The sequence below is a fragment of the Emydura macquarii genome, unplaced genomic scaffold, assembly GCF_026122565.2.
Source record: "Emydura macquarii macquarii isolate MOO-44397 ecotype Brisbane River unplaced genomic scaffold, CSIRO-AGI_Emac_v2 contig_1551, whole genome shotgun sequence".
Taxonomy (NCBI): Eukaryota; Metazoa; Chordata; order Testudines; family Chelidae; genus Emydura; species Emydura macquarii.
Window position 1 is genome coordinate 18,888,727 of NW_027131688.1, and position 15,596 is coordinate 18,904,322.

The 15,596-nt window shown below is 41.8% G+C and overlaps 1 protein-coding gene across 3 annotated transcripts in view; it reads right to left on the reverse strand.

Annotated features, from left to right (window-relative positions):
- Nucleotides 1-15,596, reverse strand: part of KIF26A (kinesin family member 26A) — a 115,068-nt gene that overhangs the window by 10,714 nt on the left and 88,758 nt on the right. For all 3 annotated transcript variants that reach the window (XM_067554973.1, XM_067554974.1, XM_067554975.1), the window contains 6 exons: nt 6,337-6,546; nt 4,266-4,359; nt 3,533-3,795; nt 3,110-3,293; nt 2,627-2,786; nt 4-166 (listed from right to left, as the gene is read on the reverse strand). In XM_067554973.1, coding sequence (XP_067411074.1) covers nt 4-166; nt 2,627-2,786; nt 3,110-3,293; nt 3,533-3,795; nt 4,266-4,359; nt 6,337-6,546 — 1,074 coding nt within the window. The remainder of the gene's footprint in view (nt 1-3; nt 167-2,626; nt 2,787-3,109; nt 3,294-3,532; nt 3,796-4,265; nt 4,360-6,336; nt 6,547-15,596) is intronic.

A 15,596-nucleotide genomic window follows, 5' to 3' on the forward strand; every position in this document is an offset into this window, starting at 1 on the left:
AACCTTGGATTTCTTCTTTCTCATTCTGTGGATTCGTGATGCAAGCTGAATTGTCGTGAGAGTTTCTGCATAATTTGCTGGGGAGTCAGAAATATGGGCAATCATGGTTGTTCTACAGTTGATGTTCCCAAATGATTCTCTCAGCAACATAGTCAACTTGTTGTCCCTATGTAATAAATAATAATACTAAGATGGTTTAAAAGAATTCTAATTCTTTTTGCAGACTTTTTAAAAACATCATGTATTGTTTTTATTTATGGCATTATGCCTACTATTTTAGTAATTATGTTTCATTTTAAAAGAAATAAAAAGGTGCTATAACAGCCTAAAATAGTGTACATGAATGTATGGTATAAGTAGATATGAAAAACACACACACACACACACACACACACACACACACACACACACACACACACACACACACACACACACACACACACACACACACACACACACACACACACACACACACACACACACACACACACACAAAATCCATACTTATTTAAAGCATGCCTAACCGTGTATATACAGAGATACCAAATTTGTTCCTCTACCTGCATATTTTTAGATGTAAGTTCTTTGTTAATTTGGGCAAATCCAAGAATTATTCATTTTAATAGCAGTCCATCATGATACTTCATATTACCCAAACAGCTTACAAATACTACCTTTTTATCTCACTAGTGCTAATCTCTGGTACTTTGAATGCACCATCACCATGGTACTTAACCTACATGAACTACAGACGAACACTTCTTGTAACAAGAAATAAAATAACTTTTATATTTCTTAACAGACACAGTCAAGAATGCGCTAACAAATACATTATTAGGCATCAAAGATAATTTTAAGCCTTGCCCCACCTAACTCCCTCTCTGCCATTTTACAAGAGACCAGGACCTGGGCATTTTGACCCAGATCACGATGCAAAGAAATCTTCCCATCCTCCTAGTTTGCACAGAGGAGGGAGCCCATACACCAGATCCACAACTTGAAGTATGGAGAAGAAGAGAGTTCCACAAAGCTTCCCCTTAGCAAGTTGACAATACAGCAGTCCATTGGATGCTGCACTGCCTGATGCAGCAGTCCACTGGATGTTCCACAATTCAAGGGGAGAAAAGAGATGCCTGGAATGTTCACCTATTTGTAAAGTCTGATCACCCAAACACTCATACATGTTTTATAACCCAATCTATGTATGTGGATATGGGTCTAAGCTTGTATATACCGTAACATGCACACCCTTTTGGGTGGACACACCTACATTACAACACTCATAAACTGAAGTGTTAACGTAATCCTGACATTTGCTACAGTTCTTCTGTGTGGCGTAGGTGTAGATTTAGGGCCAGATCCGAGCTCCCATTTTGCCTACTCTGCTCTGGCAGCACAAGTAGGTGGAAAATTAGCTTAACTGGCTGTCCAAGGATTTCCCTGGGAAAAGGGAATCCCAGGTGGAATACGGCCAACGTAGTCTTCGGGCATAGGCAGTGCAGCTGACGCGCCGCTATGCTCTGGCACAGTTGCCAGAAAATCTACAGAAGGGCTGTAAGCAACTGGCACGACTTAGAACAACTCCTGCAGTTGCTATAAGTTGCTCCTCAGAACTGGCGCGGCCTCTGATGGCCTAGGTCAGGGAGCCATCTTTATGTCTTTGCTCACTATGCTGGGCTAGATGAAAAAGGGGTTGATCCTGAGGATCTGCCCATGCAGTATTCTATTCCATTCACTCAGCTGGAGACTGGCCTAAGGAACATCTGCTTTCAAGTAATATAAAATGGAAGAGTGTCTGCTTCATATTCTGCACTGGATAAATATGTGAAATGATGTGAGAAATAAACGAGGCACTAACTTGCAAGCTGCAACTAAACTCAAGTACTAAAGGCCAAATTCTACAAGTGATGTCTGTGGTAGGGATGTCCTCTTTAGACTGCGCTGCCTGAAGATGTGCAGTAAATTAAATGTATTCCCTTGCCACAACAGTACCGTCAGGCATTCTCCACGAAGCACACGTCAGTGCTCACCTTTGTCACGTTACCATTCACTTTTCCACACAGGAACAGAATATGGTCCTAAATTTGTTTAAATGCACAGTTTTTATTGGAAACATGCATATGTGCAATCTGCTGAACAGAACATATTTATGGAGCCCTTCTGATACACCATTTTGTTACATGTACAATAATGCTGCTTTTTAAAATTTCAACGAGACTTCTAAATTTGAAAAAAAAAAAAAAAAAAAAAACCCAGGGAAAGAAAATGTTCCCTGGTTTTCAATCAGCTGGCCAAAATTTTTCAAAAAGTTTCAGCATTTCAGGAAAAAAAGAAGATTTTTTCAAAGTGGACATGCACTTTTCACCCACCTTAGGCATATGTCACAATGCATCTGACTTTTCAGACCACTGTGCATACCAATGTAACATTACGGGACTCTTAAAAAATATATTACATGAACATAGTGTCATCAAAGCTGCACTGGAGGCCAGATAGATGTTGCCATATAGATGACTGGCAAAACCTCCATTGATGTGAGTGCAGTAGATTAGCAGGACCTGGATATAATTTATTTGTAAGGTAAAACTAGCTATATTTAAGGCAATGTACACAGTAATTTACTTACTTATAGGGCACGTGTTTAGCACCATTAATTAAGGCCAAAATTACATTGCCCAGGGCAGACAGAGACAGGCACAGAGAACCTCCCGCATCTCGGCTTTTGCTTAGCACTTTTTCACAGCTTCCTAGATCAATGAGATGCAAACGGCTCCGTCCTCCAGACACTAAAACAACAAGGACAAGAACATTTATGCACACATTCACCTGAGCAAGAAGACTCACCCCAGATTAGCTATTCAGAATTCATTCAAATGACAGAAATAATGAATGCAGAGTGCCTGAATTAAATATTAATGGCAAGCTACATGTGAATTGCACAAAGCAAGTCTTAGCCACATCTACCACAGCTAGTGGCAGTTCTTGACTGCTTGGGGGATTGGGGGTGGGGGATTGGAGGTGGGGGGTTGGTATACTGCATATTATTTTTAATCTAAATTTTAAAAATGTTCATTCAAAAATAAATTGAATTTGGGCTGACTGATCTTACTTCCTCCTTTGCCACTCTTCTCCATGCGATACTGGTATACGTGAAGAGTGAAGAGCATATGTGAATTCCTCCGGTCTTCTTCATCGCACTCAGGTTTGCTGGTACTTCTGGCAGCAATTGCAGCATCAAGGAAAAAGGCAGCTCTCTCTGCTGTCGGGGCCCTTAGCTCACTTTGGTTTTGAAGCTTGAATATAAACAAGAAGATGACTAATTAAGGCAGGGGTGAATGTTTTTTGCTGATCAGACTAAGTCTCTAGGGCGATAAAAGAAACAAATATGTACACCATGGGAGTGGGGATTATATATTAAAGACAATAAAAAATTGTACCATCTTAAAAATTGTCATCATTGTTGTCAGATAAAAGGAAATAAAAAGCAGAGGAAAGTCAGGCTCAAAGGCCTATGTTGGGATATCCATTTTACCTGGGTTCCACATATTGGATCCTCTCTCAAATAAACCCCTGGAGATTGACCGTCCTGAAGGCTGCCAGTGGCTACTTCAGCTAACAAATCCTTAAGGTTTTCATCTTTGCCGCTGATCTCCACAGCAGATACTCTAATAGAGAAACGAGTCCCAGTCTTTTCTTTACGCTCCTTAATTAACTTGAAGAGCCAAGAAATTGCACAGGGGACAATACCAAGGCTTTGCGTGGAGTTATCTTTGCCGATCATGGTATAAGATTTACCTATAAAGGAAAGGAAAATGTAAACTTATCAAGTATAAAACAGCTTCTTCTTATGCAGCTGCCAATTTACATTACATGCCATGTGCTGTACAGATAACTGGGGATGATAAATGCACAAATGGTTTGTAGGTATTTAATTATTAATCGGTTAGTATTTATTCAATTAATTTTGCCATTTTTGTAACTCAAACCCAAAGCAAATTAATTTTTAAAAGTATCTCTGATCTTTTGATTTTCATCACAATGTGCCTATAAAAGCTTGTTCCTACATAAGCTAATCTGATGTTACATTTTACCTTTCAAATTAAAACTAAGATCCCAGTGTAGAAATAAACCATGATAAGTTTGCAAAGCTAATTAAAAAGAAATTCTAATCTATTCATATACTCTAGATTTATTGTTCCAGGAGCTGACAGTATGTAATTACCAGGCTGACATAGTAATTAACTATAACGAATTTGGGAGCTCACCAAGCTTGACATGACCAAAGCAAAATATGCAACCATCTGCACCATTCACAACAGACTGGATTACTTCTGCTACTGTTCCAGAGCATACCTCAGCCTGAAAGAAAGATTGGAGACAAATAAGTCACACAATACACTCTTTACTTCTCTCCGACATGAAAAGAATTATTCAATATTTCGGAGGCATAATATTTTTGCCCATTTTTATGGCATTATTCCTACTATTTTAGTAACTATGTTCCTTTTTTTTTTTTTTTTTAAATAAAAGCTGCTATAACAGCCTAAAATAGTTTCCAATTTTATTATATCAATTCTCTCAGAATATCGATTCTATGACTAATGTAGCAATTGGACACTATCCAACCAGGCTTGCTGCTGGTATAATAGCTTAGCCAAGGGTTTTCAGTAATAGTAACAGCTTCAGTGAAATGAAGCTAGCCAAAGAGTGCTTGCAGAAATTAGAAAGCCATTCATACTGGAGAAAATGCATTGAAGATCCCTGAATAAGAATTTTTAAGTATCTGATTTTCATTTACTATGGAAACAATAATATAACCAGTAAAGGGTGTTCGCTAAATTCCCCAAGTGTACTAAAACCAGTTTATCAGTGTACATAAGGGTTTGAAATATATTCCATGATTTATTAAATTGATAGTATAAGCACATAAGTCCATACAGAGTGAACAATGAGCATAGACACGCCAGTAAGTCTGCCCCTAGCAATGACGACAAGTTGGCCACTCTGATTCTAGCCACCTTGAAACAGCTGCTACAGAGATGCCACTTGATGATGCACATGAGAGATGCACTCCACAGAGAGTACTGAAGAGTGTGGCCGAGAGATCAGAGTGAAATCCTGTCCCGACTGAAGACAATGGGAGTTGTGCCATTGACTTCAATGGGGCCAAAATTTTACCTCATCTCCTTTTCTTACTGCATGAGCAGCACCCAAAACTATCAGCAGCTGCTGTGCACAACCACCTGCACAGATTATTGCAATTTTCAGTACAAATAGACTATACTGGTCAGTAAGGCTGCTCAAAGACAGACTCCTGGTGCACTTGCAATTGCCATGTGCATCTATTTGAGTGAGCAGTTATGCCATTTTCTCTGCACTTGCCAGACATTTAGACCTCAATATGCATATTCAGTTATCCAATATGGGAGATAAATAGTATGAAAAATGTTTTTAACCAAAATCTGTCTTGTTCATTCATCTGTTAAGTGACATTCGCACCATGAATTATTCTGAAGTGTCATAAAATTGATTTTTCTGACAGACTAACTGCTACATAGTTCTCTATGTCCTGATTTTTTTAAAAAAAATTCTTTATTTTAAAGCTGCTATAAGTTTTTTTCTGCTCCCATTGAGTGGTCTTGACTACAGTCTCACCAAACATACTCAGGTCCACAAATCCCCTTTCCTTCTATGCACATCTGCCTGCTGTCTGTTCAGTTTCAGCCCTACTGCTGCTATTGAGCATAGGCACATCCCTTACAGGGTCTGGAGAAGTGCATGTACCAGCAAAACAGTGAAACTGACTGTTTGAGAAGTGATGTCAAATGTGCAATGCAAAACTGAAGGAGAGAAAAATAAAAATCTTCTCTGCTCTCTTTCAATCATAGTAATCTTATGGGGCTAGTTGTAAGCATTGTCCTGACTCAGCAAAGCACTTAACTTTAAGCACATGCTAAAATCTGTTTCTGGGTAGCAAAAGCACTTAAATCAATCAATGGGATTGCACTCCTAATCCAATGGATTTAAAAGGGGATACAACATATTCAGTTAAAATGGGAATTTCAAGTTGATTGTGTCTTTAAATAGAACTAAAAATACAGGAAAAAGTATTCATTTAGCAAATTTATCTTATGGATTTAGCTTCTTAATTTCACTTCTGGGCTAAATTGAAACAGTGTCAGTGTTTATCCACTATCTATTAATTAGCATATTTTCCCAGAAATTACATTAACTCATTCAAACAAAATTCCCCAGAAACAAACAAGAACTCTGACATGAATTAAAATGGTGTGCCTGCGGGAACAGTTATTAGAGTTATACACTTATCTCCAGTACCTGAGAAGCATCCGGGGGGAATACTGCATCAAAGGCAAACATCTTTGGGACAGCAATAGTTCCTCTCCTGTGACCTAAGTTGGATGGTCCCCTTGCAGATGGATCATAAAGAGTGATTTGTTTTTTTCGTGGATCTACCTTTAGAAAAGACATGGATTCGGATGTGTCGTGTGGTCCTTGAGAGGGACAAATTCTCACCATCACCTTCACCTGCAAGTAGTTACAAGGAAAATGACAGCGTTACTCAGACTCATAGACTTTAAGGTCAGAAGGGACCATTATGATCATCTAGTCTGACCTCCTGCACAAGATCCTTCCCCAATAGCTGTTTGAATAAACCAAGAATGAAACAGGGATGTTGTACGAAAGAAGACCTAGGAGGAGAGAAAGTGAGAACTCCCAACCACTGACATACATTAAGTCCAATTCCTCCAATTCAGAAGTGCTGTTGCTGTAACCCACATGGTCAGATGTCTTTCGCAGTGGTAACTCATTGCTAGAGTCTTCATTGACTGCCAGAAGAGTTATTGTCCCTGCATAGCTAGGACCACTTTTGAGCCTAAGACATCAAAGGAAGGGGAAAAAAATATTTTAAAGCTCCAAATCTTGAAACCAACCCACTAAAAGGGTATTTTCTAATGCTACAAATGCTTGGCTCCTACATGCAAGGTTCTAAGTGTGGAGTGTATTTTTAGATAAGACAACTCAGATACTTCGGCTGTGGTTTTCAAAAGAGACTAAGGAAGTTAAGTGCCCAAATCCCACTGAACTTCAGTAGCTGCTGAACAACTAAGTCGGTTAGGCTCTATGAAAAGCCCAGTCTTGGTATGAAACACCAGGGTTTCTCTGTGCCAATCCAAAGTGGGTGTGAAACTACCATTCCGCTCCGATAGCCTTTTACATGCATTTTGCCCAGCTGTAAATGACTACACAAGATGCAAGGCAACGGCGCATCAAGCCCCAGATCTTCTGTGCGCCACCGTCTAGCAGATTCAAACTCAGAAGTGACAGGCTCCATCAGGGTGACTCTTGCCTGTTGTGTGAAACGTTTAAATTATAAGCACAATGGTAGTGGTATGTCCTAACCTAAGAAAAGGAAAATCCTCCAGTGTATAAGATATCACTGCTGGTCAATGTTTAATTCCACACTACGGGACAGATCTGGTTGATACAATTCCACATGGGGAATTATTAATTAAATTGGAAAAGATGGGCATTAATATGAAAATTGAAAGGTGGATAAAGAACTGGTTAAAGGGGAAAACTACAATGGTCATACTGAAAGGTGAACTGTCAGGCTGGAGGGAGATTACTAGTGGAGTTACTCAGGGATCGGTCTTGGGGCCAATCTTATTTCACCTTTTTATTACTGACCTTGGCACAAAAAATGGGAATGTGCTAATAAAGTTTGCGGATGACACAAAGTTGGGAGGTATTGCCAATACAGAAAAGGATCATGATATCATATAGGAAGATCTGGATGACCTTGTAAACTTGAGTGATAGAAATAAGATGAAATTTAATAGTGGAAAGTCATGCATTTAGGGACTAACAACAAGAATTACTGCTATAAGCTGGGACGCATCAGTTGGAAGTGACAGATGAGGAGAAGGATCTGGGCGTATGGTTGATCACAGGATGACTATGAGCCATCAATGTGATGTGAAAAAAAGCTAATGCGGTCCTTGGATGCATCGTATGAGGTATTTCCAGTAGTGATAGGGAGGTGTTAGTACCATTATACAAGGCACTGGTGAGACCTCATCTGGAATACTGTGTGCAGTTCTGGTACCCCATGTTTAAGAAAGATGAATTCAAACTGGAACAGGTGCAGAGAAGAGCTACTAGGATGAAGAGCTACTGGAATGGAAAACCTGCCTTATGAGAAGACACTCAAAGATCTTGACTTGTTTAGCCTAACGAAAAGAAAGCTGAGGGGAGATATGATTGCTCTCTATAAATATATCAGAAGGATAAATACCAGGGAGGGAGAGGAATTATTTAAGTTCAGAGCCAATGTGATCACAACAACTAATGGATATAAACGGACCCTCAGGAAGTTTAGACTTGAAATTAGATGCAGGTTTCTAACTATCAGAGGAGAGAAGTTCTGGAACAGCCTTTCAAGGGGAGTAATGGGGGCAAAAAACCTAGCTGGCTTCAAAGCTGAGCTTGATAAGTTTATGGAGGGGATGGTATGATGGGACAGCCTAGTTTGGCAATTGAATGATGTTTGACTACTGGTGGTAGATATGCCAATGGCCTGTGAAGGGATGTTAGATGGGGTGGGTTCTGAGTTAAGAGAGAATTCTCTCTTAGGTGACTGGCTGATGAGTCTTGCCCACATGCTCAGGGTTTAACTGATCGCCATATTTGGGGTCAGGAGGGAATTTTCTCCAGGGCAGATTGGCAAAGGCTCTGGCGGGTTTTCACCTTTCCTCTGTAGCATGGGGCACAGCTCACTTGCTGGTGAATTCTCTGTATCTTAAAGTCTTTAAACCATGATTTGAGGACTTCAGTAACTCAATCATAGGTTAGAGGTTTATTATAGGAGTGGGTGGGTGAGGTTCTATGGCCTGCATTGTGCAGGAGGTCAGACTAGATGATCATATTGGTCCCTTCTGACCTTAGGGTCTATGAGATCCTCAGCTGGTGTAAATTGTCATAATGCCAATGAAGCTGGGACAATTTACACCAGCTGAACATCTGTCCCCAGGTGCCTAGTTGTACAATGGGCACCAGTCCTGACTCTGCTCCACTTCAAAACGCCCATTGACAATAAATAAAAACCAAATGCTTCTCCTTTTAATTATCCATATACAGGCCAGGTACAATGGTTTGATAGCAACCATTCCACTATGAATCAAAGAGCCTAAAATTACCTGATCAACCATCCAAAATACGTACTGATCCAAATATAGCACATACTTGTAACCTGATGATTTGACTCATATAACACCAGAACAACTTTGAACAGTGGGTGCGGATATAAAGATTAACTTGCTGAACTCTGACTATGAATATTCCTAATGTTTGATAATTGCATGTTGACTTTAACCTTAATTTTGCATTTGCAGGCTTTCCAGCATTAGTTTATTATAACCACCGTGTTCTAATAATGTTAATTCAAATTATATCTATTTACAACATTAACATAGATGCTTTGTCTTTTCTTTAGTTTTCTGCTCTTATTATTACATTTGTTCTGTGTAAACAGTAGTTCACCCCAGCCCTTTACCCTTTCATTCAAAAATAGTCACAAAAACAAAAATGAACTGCCATTCAAAAAAGTTATTTCAACTAATGCTGAAACAAAACATCAAGGGCCAAATTATGGCTTTAAGCTACTCATTTGTGCTGAGGGCAGTGCAGAGTTCAGAATGGATTACAACTCAGAAAGCCACCCAAGCAGTCCAATATGCAGGAGAACTGTGCAGGTTGTGCCATTATTGCAATGCAAGGACAACAGGGAGATGGGATATAGCCCTGCCCCCTATGAGGTACAGAGAGGTAGCCCAAACCCATGGGATTAATGAAAGACTTAGCTAGGCACATCCCTAAGCATCCTGCTGAATTGGGGCCTGTGTCCTTAACTATTGACACTAGGATATTTTGGAGGTTGCATTTAACTGCCCTGCAATTTTATTTTGTATAGCACAACCAGTTCAGATGGCTAAAAGGCATGAGGCACCCCTATATATGTAAATAGGGGGATTGATACCCATTTTAGGCATTACAGGAAATCTTTTTCAAAAGTTAGCCCTGAAAACCTCCCCCTTTTCGCCAAAGGGACAAAGAGGTTAAAAAAAAGACAACTCTATTTTAGGCCCTTCAAGTAAACATTATACAAGGCTTCATGGAAGGTAATATTGCATCCTCTGAACACATAAACCCTGGTAAGGGATCTCCTGATTTCAACACTTTGCTTTCTTCTCTCTTTGGTACTGATATGAATATGAAAAGACAGTCCTAGAAAATAAGCGAACCTTAAAATAAATGAAGCAGCTGCTTCAAAAGAGAAAGTGCATTACAGGTGACAGACTCAAGGCTGATTCCTCATAAAAGCTACATGAAGCTAGCTTTGTGTGCTAGAGTGCTTCCCTCAACCTTGACATATCACCAAGGTGTTCAGTAAATAACCTTCTTGATGGAAAAAACAAAAACAAAAAAACCCTACCACACTTCAAAATCACTTGATTAAAATGAATTTTAAAATGTATGCTGTTTTCAAAATGCATCTATAAACTGTACTTTCCTTTCTCTCTTAGACCTATTATTAGATCATCACAGGAGGCACTAGAATAAAAGGAAAATTGGTTTGCTCATGACCTCAGCAGCAAGTTGCCTCCAGGAGTGGCATGCTATTCTCTAAACAAACAGGGTTTCACCCTCAGAAAAGCTACGTGTGTCAAGTCAGCCTTTCAAGTCCATCTCTGTGGAGCCAGAGGACACTGAAATCTCTCACCATAATGGATCAGATTCTAAGTCTAACTGGCCTCTGGGGTCACATTCATTTTTAAAGTGAAAGTAAGCTTTCAAGAGAAATGGAAGAGGAAGGTGCCCTCCTTTTTTAGTGCTTTGTTTGTAACCGCTGAATTGTGTGCAGAAATATATTGACTTCATATTAACTACATTCTCCCATCCCCAGGTACATCTGAATCTAAGTGATGTGATTGCATACTCCAGCTATGTTCGAACCCATCACTGATGAAAGGCCATACACCTGAAAATGTAGAGCTAGTCAGAGTAATTCTTACTCACGCTGGTGGCCCATTAACCAAACTGGGAAGTAGAAGAGACCTGCTCATGTACGCACTCACCATCATGAGCAAGGATTGCATTCTGGGAGCATCATTTGTTGCTACATGTCTCTTCCTTTCTCCATGTCCTCTAGTTTAGAACCTGTCTTGTGTGACTAGGTCCATATTCTCAGCTGCCAGGTTTGTGCTAGGATACAGATGCTGCTTAAGAACGAAGAGGAGTGTGATGTTAGAAAAAAAGGCTATCCTAGCAGAGGAGTCCTCCAGCAACCCCACATTCAGCTTCCCACAGATTGCTCCTCCTGAGATACCCCTCCAGAATTCTTTGTGCCCATTTCCCTGGTGCTCAAATACAGTAGTGATAAGGGCCATGCAGACTAACAGGAGGCACAATGGTACATGGTTTCATATAACATCTGAGACCCAGATTCAAGGGACTGAAGGTTAGGAGCATGCTTATGCTAATCCACCTAGACAGCGGTGTGGTCACTCACAGGCACCTTGCAACCCATAGGTTTCAAATTACTGGTCTATCAAAGTACAATGATTTATTGTGTAGGAATATGACAGGCAAGATCTCGAAGCACTTAGAAAGGCAGCATACTCCTTTCTGTAAGGATGAAGTCTGTTGCATCTCTCTTGTATGACTCCTGTGGCTCTCCTGGGAATAACATGCTGTGCTCTGGGAAAAGCCACTCCCAGTGGAAAGAGAATCATAGAAGATCAGGGTTGGGAGGGACCTCAGGAGGTCATCTAGCCCAACCCTCTGGCTCACAGCAGGACCAACTCCAAAATTATCTAGATGTGAGGGCATGGGGTGCGGAGGATTAACGAAAATAGCAACGAAAGGGGGAGCTTGGAGATCACAAAAAACATTTTGACCTAGAACTATGAGAGTGGATGACAACCCCACAATCCAGGTTCCTTGCCTCAGAGCTAAACATGACTTCATGTGGGCCACCACTACCGAAAGGACATTGGAGAATACCCTGGGGGCCGATGAGAGGTCGAAAGGGCGTACCCTGTACTGGTAGTGGTCCTGGCACAGTGTGAATCTGAGGTAATGCCTGCGACTTGGTATCATGGAAATCTGGAAGTATGCATCTTGAAGGTCAAGGGCAGAGAACCAATCTCTTTCCTCGAATGCTGGAATGATCGTTGACAGGGTAACCATCTTGAATTTCTGCACTTTCACGTATCAGCTGAGTGCTCTGCAGTCCAGCATGGGTCTCCAACCTTCATTTTTCTTTGGTATCAGGAAGTAGCGAGAGTAGAAACCTTTGCCTCTGACACGTATGGGCACAGGTTCTATAGCTCCTATGCTGAGGAGATGGTTTACCTCTAAAGGGTCCCTGAAGGGGGATGGGGAAGGGTGTTTGGGAGAAGGGTTGTAGGAGAAATGGAGGTTATCTGTTCCCAGGTGCAGTGGAACAGGGTAGAGAGATCTCCAAAAGGATGAGCGAGGTCTTCCAATGTGAGGTTGCAAGGAGTGTGTTCTACCGGCACCTCAACCACCCCATCAAAACTGATGCTTCAAGGTGGAGGGCTGAGATGCAGTCGCTAGGGATCCTAATTGCTTTTGCCTAGGGAACCTTGGTTTCTTCCTGCGCAGCTCATAAGCTCTTTGTGATGGAGTGCTGAGATGTGTATTGTGATGACTGGAGCTTAAAATGATGGCTGAGGACTGTATTTTCTCTTGTAGGTTGGCTCATGAATCCTTCAACATATGAAGAGATGAATCGGTCTTCTCAGTGAATAACTTTCATCCCTTCAAAAGGAAGGTTCTCCACTGTGATTTGGACCTCTTCAGGGAAGCTAGATGAATGCAGCCACAAGCCCATCTCATAACAATGGCTGTGAAAAATTGAACATGCCGCTGTGCCGCCCACGCCTGATGCAGACTGAAGAGATGTTTTAGCTACCAGCTGGCCCTTGTTAATTATGGTCTTGAATTGGTCTTTATGTGAGTCCAGGAGCTGTTCAATAAGACACAGTTTCATATAATTCAGGTTGTTGTATTTTGTCAGCAAGGCCTAGTAATTTGCTACGCAAAACTGGAAGGTGGTTGATGAATATGCCTACCTGCCAAACGTTTCCCATCACTGTCATATGGGGTGAATTTTGATTGGTGTTAATGTGGTTAAATCTAAGGGCCATCCACATCCACAGCGATGGAATTGGGAGGTAGGTAGGCAAATAGAAATTCCATGTCCTTTAACAGCACGCAATACTTTTTGTCTGCCCACTTGCATGTTGGCAGGACAGATGTGGGGGTCTGCCATATGACTTTGGCAGGGTTCAGGAGCATCTCTAACTGGGAGGGCCAGTCTGGAAGATTATAAAATGTCACTTCCTGCAACTGTATTTGCAGGGCTTCTGCCACCCTCTGAGCTAGGTCCTGGAATGATTTAAAGTCACCAGCCATGGATGGTGGAGGGGGCACCACCACTTGCTCTGGTGAGAACAATGAGAAATGAGCTTGAGGAGTATCTACCTCCTCTTTCTCCATCCCAACTTCCTCCCCCGGCTCTTCCGAAGCCTTCAAAGCCACAGCTGAAGGAGGGTGTCTCCTTGCCTGTTGGTATGCCACGCAAGGGTCCTGCAAGGCTTGCTACCTCTGAGCCTGCCAAGGGTGCCAGTATGGTCATTGAGGGTAGGGGGCTGGTACCACAGTTGGAAAAACCATGGAAGATGAAGGTCAGATGGACGATACGCCTGGTGCCTATAGTGAGATTGGTTCGTATATAGCAGGTACGAAGAGCAGTGGGGAACCCAAGTCCTCTCACTCACTTTCTGATTCTGACAATGAGAAAGGAAGAGCTTTGCAGAGAGATGTCAGCGAGACCAATGCTCTGGGAGAACTCTATGCGGGGGCCCCGGTACTGAGTAGGGGCAACTCCGGTGCGTTAGAAACAGAGCTCCATCGTGCAGATAGCATTACTACTGGTGGTGAGTGTTGGTACTTAGAGGCTTGCACTGATGGAATTGGAGATGTGGACTGTGACGTACGGTCTGTCGGTCCCATGCTCACTGGGCATGGTGCTGGTGTCGATATCCGTGCCGACGTAGCCTTCCCCAGGGTGGATCTTCTATGCCTTTCACACCCCCGTGGTACCAGTACTTCTTTGCCCAGGCCCACTGGGTCTTTGGGCAGAGAGTGACTTGCTCTGTCAGCTTGGTTCCATGCATGCCCTGCTCACCAGCATTAGGCGGCTTCAGTGGTGTTGAGATCAATGATACCGATGGAGCCAAAGATTGTTTCCACCTCGATCAGAACTTGCTGCAGGGACTCTCAGACCTTTTCTTAGCAGCCTCAAGTGAGTGGCTCACCAGGATCACCTGCCTTCAAAAGCACAATAGAAGGTTGTGGTAAGAGTTCTCACCAGGACTCCGGGGATTGAAGGGCCGACTCCATGAGCAGGAGTTTGAGCCTTCACTCTCTGTCTTGCCTGGACTTGAGTTTTAGTTGCTAACACCAACCAAACCTTTGTGGATTGCGCTTTTCTCCCAGCCAGTGAACACACTGCAAGTGCCTCTCAGTCACTAGGATAGCTTCCTTTCAACTGAGGCACTTTTTGAAGCCTTATCCAGGGAGATTCCCCTACCACCAGTGTTGCAGGAGGCAATCCTTTTTTTTAAGCACAGCCAACAAAAAACAAATGAGGTAACAAAGAAAAAAGCTTCAAGGGAAGCTAAAATTAACAAAACTAAAGGGAGTTAACCATCTAGGAACAGACAGCTCTGAGCTCCGTCTCTAACCAGAGGTGGTTGAGAAGGATGAGAGGAGGGAATGTCCGTGCAAGCTGTCTGGCCTTGTGGCTGGAAAGGAGCAGTGCACACGTGGATGGGACGACTGCTACCAAAGATCTCTGATCAGCAGCACAGAGACACAGGCACACCTATAGGGACACTACTCAAAGAAGAATATCATTATGCACACTGATGACTGAGTACATTTAGAAATGGAGCAATCATACCTGCAATACAGTCAAATGTATTTATTTGCTTACAAAATTAAATATTTTTCACAAGAGCAGTGATGTAATGCTACCTTGATGCAGCAGTGACTTGCATACCAAACAAGAAGGTGGGTTGTTTTAAAACTAATTAGAGTCAAGTGCACCAGTGTTCATTTTAGTATCTGGAATTATACCCTAGATGTGCAGTATAGAGTGCTATAATGGGATTCTTCTAGCTATAAAGATATTAACCACCAGTAGTACATTGGGTGGAGTTGTAAAAATATGAAAGAGTCAGTGAGCCTGTAAGTGGGAAAGAGGGAACAAGTGGGAAGGGAAGAAGGTTGGCCTGAAACAGAAAAGGGGAGAGAGAACAGCAGTCAGAGAAAAAAAAAAGCAGGAGACTAATGTGCAAAACAAGAAGGACAAGATATATTGATTCCAGAATACTCATTTCAGGCTTTAGAAAGAGGCTCAAACAAGAGGAGAGAGCCAAGTTCCCTAAGCAAAGATAAGGGCAATAAAAAAAAATAGGGGATGC